The 8,130-nt window shown below is 34.1% G+C and overlaps 1 protein-coding gene across 1 annotated transcript in view; it reads left to right on the top strand.

Moving 5' to 3' along the window:
- Nucleotides 1–8,130, top strand: part of LOC107711059 (disco-interacting protein 2 homolog B-A-like) — a 49,046-nt gene that overhangs the window by 22,872 nt on the left and 18,044 nt on the right. The window contains exons 5-9 of the mRNA XM_016515974.1: nucleotides 3,530–3,796; nucleotides 5,810–5,950; nucleotides 7,278–7,397; nucleotides 7,482–7,679; nucleotides 7,795–7,886. Coding sequence (XP_016371460.1) covers nucleotides 3,530–3,796; nucleotides 5,810–5,950; nucleotides 7,278–7,397; nucleotides 7,482–7,679; nucleotides 7,795–7,886 — 818 coding nt within the window. The remainder of the gene's footprint in view (nucleotides 1–3,529; nucleotides 3,797–5,809; nucleotides 5,951–7,277; nucleotides 7,398–7,481; nucleotides 7,680–7,794; nucleotides 7,887–8,130) is intronic.

Consider the following 8,130-nt stretch of genomic DNA (forward strand, 5'->3'; position numbering starts at 1 on the left):
TAGTGTATATAAATCTCAAAAAGATTGTACATGAATGTGACGAGAGAATTTGCGTCTTCAGCAAAGATACGGCAGACTCAGATCTGGTCAGACAGCTTTTGATACATATTACTAAAAAGTTGATCCTGGCAGGTAGACTTCTACAAATGGAAAACATTTGGTATTGTTTCGTGCATTGTTCACAAAGCTGATTTCTGTCTTTTTCCCTAAAGTTCATCATTATCCTACATGAAGACATGAACAAGCATGTTCATCAGAAGGAAAAAGATGAGACAGTGAGAGGGTTGTGGCTAGAGTAGCCGATCAGATTGACTGTATTTGTGAGTACCCCTGACCTTTTCCATAAACCGGGCCCAGATCCAATAGCCGACAGTACGGAGGAGATGAAGCCATCATACGCAGGTCCACGTATGTTCATCATGGTACTGCAGGACAAAACTCTCTCACAGGTAGAGATGGAGATGTTTGTTTATTCAAGTGTGCTATTAGTATACTTCTTTTAAACTAAAAATAGGAAAGTATACTTTTAGTCTACTTTTTATGTACTTCTCAGAAATGGGCTTTATGTACTTCTCAGAAATATACTTAAAATGACATTTAAGTATACTTGACTTATACTTAGAAAAAGTCTAAATATATTTTAGCTATAATTGTGCTCCTAGAATCCGTGTTTTCATTGTTATACTGTAGGGGGCGCTAGTACACATCTTCTGTACAGAATTTCCAAAAAACACAAGTGAAGAAGAAACCGAAACAACAGATGCTTCCACATGTATTCTAACACGATCGTCAGACATAAAACAGTATCAAAACTATGTAACATTATGGAATAAAATGTCGACCAATGAAGAGGTAATAATAACTGTCAAGCTTTGGGGTGTTGATCGACTTTATCTACGTTTTGATTATCATTCTGAATCCAATTCATAGTCTTTTTTCAGCTTTTTGTTCAAAATGTTGTTTATTTCTTTATTTTTTATTTATGAAACTTATCCACATTCAAGTGTTTAAAAAAAGAATGCATGAAGCTAGAATAAAATGTTTTTGTTTACAAGCAGATACCCTGTTCTTTTGATGTTTTGTATGTTCAGATATTCATGTAACAAAATATATACAAATTAATACCTAAATAGGGACTATTATTTATTGAGACTATACTTCAAAGTGTACTAAAATGCTACTACAAGTATTTAATTAGTAAACTATCAGTATACCTATAAGTTCACTTTTAGTATAGTTGCAGTACAAACTAAACATTTTGATGTAAACTAGTTGTGTACTCAAAGTTTACTACTGTTATACTTAAAAGTATACTTTTATATACTAGAAAGTGGGCCAATTTAGTCCCAAGGAGTATTGAAATAGTACACTTACAAGTATACTACTAGTACACTGATATTTGTATACTTACTACATAAAGTATACTTAAAAATATACTTGAACTTTACTTAAGTATACTTACTAAAATAAACTTGAAGTATACTACTTTTTGGTAAGGGTTATAGTGATCTCTGCACATTAAAAAGTATTTCAACATTGAACAAATGACACACTTCACCTTTAAAATATAGAACTCCAATTTGCAAGCCTTGTATAGACTGATCTTTACTTAAGATTTATGGGTTGTGAGGTTTACAGAGAGTCTGCAGATGGTAATATTTGCCTGTTCTCTGACCACATCCTTGTAAGAACTGTTTAGTCATCTGCCATGGCAGTCATACTTGGACAAAATGGATGCCTAGATGAAATGTGTCATTGTGGATTTCTGGTGCTTTGTGGCAATTGCAAGATGGCAGCTTGCTTATTTGATTGTAGGTTGCTTGTTCAGTTGTTCGCCACAGATGTGATTATAAATGTTACTGTCCTACTCTTGTCAGAAAGCAGTTTCATCAGTCCTGTGGATTCAATCAGCTGATTTCACTGCATAATTTATGTTGAGGGCCTTGTTATGTAAGCATTACCAAAACTCTGATGGGCGACTGCTGTTGGTTTAGAAGCTTTGCTGATATACAAAAGTTACTGATTTATATCAAGGTACAGAAAATAAGTTAATGAGATTCCAATTAGTCTTGTACTCTGGAGCAAAGCATTTAACCCCAGGATGTTCAAGGTTGATTGTTCCTGTCACTTTGGATAAAACCAAACATCTGCTAACATCTCACTAAGTGCAGAGGTCCAAGATAAAAAAACGGCCTGTAACTAGTTTTTTCTTTTTCTTTTTGTCTCAGATATCCACACTGAGGCAGTTCAGGCAGCGTTGGCCAAGCATAAAGAGGAAAAGATGGCACTGCCCATGCCAACCAAGCGTCGGTCTGCATATGTACAGTCACCAATTGACAACTGCACCCCACCAGGTAATATATGCAAGCACAAATAAACCATTACAATAATATACTAGAGAGCTAGAGAAGAACTTACAGAACCATACCACATATAGTAAGGACATATCATCATATAGTTAATAGTATAGCTAATCAGGATCTTACACTTTTCCTGTTTAAAACAGCAAAAGTAACGTTATTTCTCAGTGAAACTGATAGCTTTAAATCCTGATCCTTATGTATTTTATATAATAATCATGTAGTGAATATTATATGAGTTAGATCAGTTATACAATTCGTATTTTATGTTGTATTTTTCAATTTTGAACATTTAGTCATTTACTACTTTTAAATTAAATTATTTTTATATCTAATCTTATAAATAGTTTTAATTTAAGGTACTTTTTATTTTAACATGTAATTAGAGTTAATTGAATTTGTTAATATTAATATAGATTTATAATACATATGAATATTAAGGAATAAACCTAAAACTAATTAAAAAGTAAAAAAGTAAATTAAAATAATTTATTAGTATTATTATATATGAATCTATTTATTATAAATATATATTTATTATCTATTAATGTATTTAAAATATACAGTATGTTTAGCATAACTTTTGTTTTTGCTGTGGTGTTAAAATTTGTAGCAAAAATTATGAAATTTTACGGGCATTAACTAGTGCTGTCAAACGATTAATCGCGATTAATCGCATCCAAAATAAAAGTTTTTGTAGTTTACATACTATATGTATGTGCACTGTGTTTATTTATTATGTATATATAAATACACACATACAGTATATATTTTGAAAATATTTACATGTATATTCATTTATGTATTTATATTATTATATTTTGAATTTTATATAAATATATTTAATAAATGAACAGCATATTTTTCTTAAATATATACATGTATGTGTTTGTATTTAAATATACATAATAAATATACACAGTACACACTCATATATTATGTAAACAAAAACTTTTATTTTGGATGCGATTAATCACGATTAATCGTTTGACAGAACTAGTATTAACATTTCGTTATTGTGGCAGCCACATTTACTATTCTCAGAAAAAAATAATTGTAAAAAAAGGCTTAAATAGTTCTTAGCATTATTTTTCTTATACTTATTCTGTCATTCTCTTCCTTTTCTTTTAATTTATTTTCTCTTGTCTTTCTCTCGCTCTCTCTGCCAGATTCCTCCTCTTCCTCTGATGATGAGGCCGTGTCGAGTGAAAGTGCAGGGCCTCAGCAGTCTCCAGACACCTGGATTAATAGCTCTCTGCACGGCTCCTCCACCTCCTCCTCCGCCTCCTCCACTCTCTCCCATGGGGAGTCTCGGCCCACCCAGGCTCCTCAGCCTCAGTCTCAGCAGGTCCCACCTCCACCCGCACCTGCCCACCCGCCCCACTCCCACTCCCAGCCCTCCGCCCTGGCAGAGGCCTTCGCTCAGGCACGCATCGGTGAGTCACAGTTACCCCACACTATTTTTGCAATTGTTTATACACTTTAGATGTTTCATTTGTATTATTTGGTTTTGAGTTTTAATTTGAGCTGTTTTATGCATGTGCTTTCATTGCTTTAATATTTCTAAATTGTTTGTCTTTTATGTTTTCTTTTGCCAAATGATTATTTTCTGTTCATTTATATCTTTTGTGACTGTCAGTGAAAAAATTGAGTGTTAGCAGTCTTCCGTCTTTCCCTGTGTTTGTAAAATCGTTGTGAGTTATGATTATTATCTGCCCTTCCACATGCCCCACCCTTAAGCCTCCGCTCCACCTGTGTGTTTAAAGCCTATGAATGATTGGTCTGTCAATAATGAAAAATTAATAAAGCTTCTTAAAGAAGTGGGTGAACTTCTTGTGTGGTTCAGGACTGATCATACATACCTTAATACACACTTGATCTCATACTGTTTTTATTCAATGAGTGTGCTTTTCCTACAAATGACGTACCTTGAGTGTGTGTGAAATGCAGACAATAAGTTTAGACAGTCTGTAGACTATGTGCTTAGACTAGAAAATCAACCAGTAATCAACTGTGAATATAAAGACAACATGAAACCGCATTCGCACCCTTGCAAAAACTGTTTATTTGCATCAGACCTGAAATGGAATATTCAGTAGGCTGATATTCAGGGGCGGTTTCTCCATTAGGGCGATTGGGCGACGCACCACCAAAGCGCGAAAGAGAGAATTGGCAGGAGCCGCCACTGCTGATATTATTGGTTAATGTTATTTTTCTCCACCCACACAGCCTTAGTCCTCAGAGGCAGAGAAAGTTAATCCATTTTGGTGAAAGATTATGAAAACAATGATGTACGATGATGATAATGATACACAATAAACCAGAGACAGTTATGTAAGAGATAATGTACAGACAGTAGGTAAAATAAACCCTGACAGGGTGATCAATATTGTAACACCCTCAAGAGGTTTATTTTGGGATAACAAGCGACTGACTTTACATTATCTCACGATAAAGGCAGACATTACTCAGCTACTTAACATGAAAAATAACGTGAAATATTGATTTGAGATTAAATGACTTTATAATGTTTAAAGAAAGAGACACTGCCATTCAAAAGTTTTTTTTTAAGCCTTTTATGCTTACCAAGACTGCATTTATTTGATCAAAAATAAAAACCGTAATATTGTGAAATGTTAAACATTTTTTTCATATATTTTAAAAATGTAATTTACTCCTGTAATGACAGTGAATTATTACATTTGTTATTACATTTGATATTATTATACATTTGATATAATATATTAAATATTTTTTAAACAAAATATTTTTGTAGAAAAAATTACACAATTTTTTTCAGGATTCTTTGATGAAGAGAAAGTACAAAAGAACAGCTTTTATTATTTTTTTTACTTTATTTATTTTAATTTCCCTTTAACCATATAAAAGTCTTTACTGTCTCTGTTGAACGAGTTAATGCATCCTTGATGAATGAAAGTGTTAAATTCTTTTAAATAAAATCTTAATGACCCAAACCTTTGAACAGTAGTTTACTATATGTAGGAAATTGGTGTCACTTACACAGTTTAAATGACATTGTATAGAAATATTTGAATGTTTGATAAATCAAAATAAAGTATTCTAAAGATACTATAAATAAAGTAAATAGGGGCTGTTTGATTTCATGTTGTCTTTAAAAATATCTTTGGGCTTATCACCAGTTTAAGTAAATCAAGGAAGCATATACTGAAAGCAGTACTGAATGCACATAGTTTACACAGACTCTTAAGAGAATAGTTCACGGTTGGATTGAAAAAAGTGGTACAAACATGAGTTTTCCCTTTGTTTTCCACATAAGAAAGAAAGCCATGCAGGTTTGGAGGGACAAAGTAATTAGAAATGAATGTTTCATTTTGGGTGAACTATTACTTTAAGAGCTAGGGTATGATATCTTTAAAACTTTTAGCTGGGCTGGGTATGAGTGAGTAATATGTGTTATTTTGTACCAGATCCGGTAGGAGGAGTCGGGCCCCCTGATGTGCCATCCCAATCTCAGGCCAGAGGCTCTCGTGTGGATCTGCCTGCCAACGCCGTGGTGCGAGGCATGAGTCGAGGCCAGAGCCGGTCCAGCATGATGGAGACAGCAGACGGTACTGAGTGTGTGTGTGTGTGTGCAGGGGAAAAAAAGTACTAGAGAAAGAGATAAATAGAGAAACACTTACTTGTAGTGTGCTACATTAGACATACTGTACATTCTCTGAAAATATATGTGAACCTTTAAGCGCCTTTTCATAACTTTCTTTTCATGCCTCTCAGAGTTTTGTGTTAACATCTCAGTAGGGACATTTCAATAAGTCTTTATGAATGCTGTGTTTGATTGCTTCATTAATCACATCCCGTTTCTTTTTTCTTTTCCACCTTTTATCCACTTGTGTCATGTTGCTTTTCTCTGTCAGTGAGAAGAGTAGGCAGAGGTAATAATTGGTTATAGACATGTCCTGGCTGACTTTAAAACTGTGTGTGCTTGTGTACTATATATGTGTTACACAGAGGAAATGTGAACCCAAGTGAAAACCTGCACTTCTTTAGGAAAATATAAACAATAGTAGATAAGTCATCCCTGCTTCTCTGCTTACATGTGGTTTTACTCAGTCCTGATCTTTCACAACACATCAAGGCTTCTTTGCAAGTGAACTAGTATGATATTTAAAGAAATAGTGTAAATTCTTCCAGTATTTACTCACCCAAAAATCCCCATAAATGTATCATAAAATAATTTCTTACAACTTTTGTACTATATAACAAAGTCCTTTAATATTTTTATATATAAAAATACAAAAATATCACAGTAAAAAATGTAAGAATACACTACCGTTCAAAAGTTTTGTTTTAGCAAAAATTTATTTGAATGTTTTAAAGTTTCTTATGCTCACCAAGTTTGAACTTATTTGAAAAAATAAACAGTGATATTGTGAAATATTAGTACAATTCAAAATTACTGTTTTCTATTTTTTTATATACAGTATTATACAGTGTAATTTATTCCTGTGATGACAAAGCTGAATTTTCAGCAGTCATTACTCCAGTCTTTAGTGTCACATGATCCTTCAGAAATCATTCTAATATTCCGATTTGACTTTTGACAGGGTTTTATAAATTTAATCTAAAATTATTTTTTTTTGTATCACAGTAAAACTCTTTATTATCACAATTCAATAACATTTTTACTGAACCCAAACTTTGGAACGGTGGTGTATATAATTTTACATATATTGATTTTGTACAGATATTTAATTTGATCTGTAAGTCATTGTACATCTTGGCATCTTTGGACCAGAACTGATGATACCACAGTTCAGGAGAGTGTAATAGATGTATATATACATTAGTATTCCCAGGTCAGTTGAAAGCGCGCGTGAGTGTGTGTTTGTTCGTCTCTGTCTTATCCCACCCTGCCTGACCCCAATCCTGGTGTAGGTGTTCCAGTGTCCAGTCGTGTATCCACAAAGATTCAGCAGCTGCTAAACACGCTAAAACGACCCAAACGCCCACCACTCAGTGAGTTCTTCATGGATGACCAAGAGGAGATTGTAGAAGGTACGTGAATTAATTCAAAAAACATCAAACACACTTGGTAAGAAAGCTGCAGTAATGTGGATCAGCGTATTTCTTCTTCCACAGTTCCTCAGGTAGATCCTAACGCCCCGAAGCCAGAAGGCCGGCAGATAATCCCGGTGAAGGGGGAGCCGTTGGGAGTGGTCAGTAACTGGCCTCCTGCTCTTCAGGCAGCATTAGCTCGATGGGGTGCCACACAAGGCAAGAGCCCCGCCCTCACAGCTCTGGATATCACAGGAAAACCACTTTATACGCTTACGTATGGTAAGACTGAGCAAGGTCGCCTGCAAAACACTTACCTTGATTGAAAGCAGATGCTGGAATTGCCAAGAAAGGTATAAGGGCTTTAAAAACTGAGTGATTGGTGTGTGATTGACAGGGAAACTGTGGAGTCGTAGTGTAAAGCTGGCCTACACTCTCCTCAACAAGCTGGGAACCAGAAATGAGCAGATCCTCAAACCAGGAGACCGGGTAAAAAAATATAGCTTAATAATGTAATAATTTATTAGTAATAAAATATTAATATAATTTAGATGTGTGCATACTTTTTTTTTTTTTTTTTTTTTTTTGCTGGCCTACTCCTCAACAAGCTGGGAACCAGAAATGAGCAGATCCTCAAACCAGGAGACCGGGTAAAAAAATATAGCTTAATAATGTAATAATTTATTAGTAATAAAATATTAATATAATTTAGATGTGTGCATACTTTTTTTTT

The sequence above is a fragment of the Sinocyclocheilus rhinocerous genome, unplaced genomic scaffold (genome assembly GCF_001515625.1).
Source record: "Sinocyclocheilus rhinocerous isolate Xijiao unplaced genomic scaffold, SAMN03320098_v1.1 scaffold85, whole genome shotgun sequence".
NCBI classification, from domain to species: Eukaryota; Metazoa; Chordata; class Actinopteri; order Cypriniformes; family Cyprinidae; genus Sinocyclocheilus; species Sinocyclocheilus rhinocerous.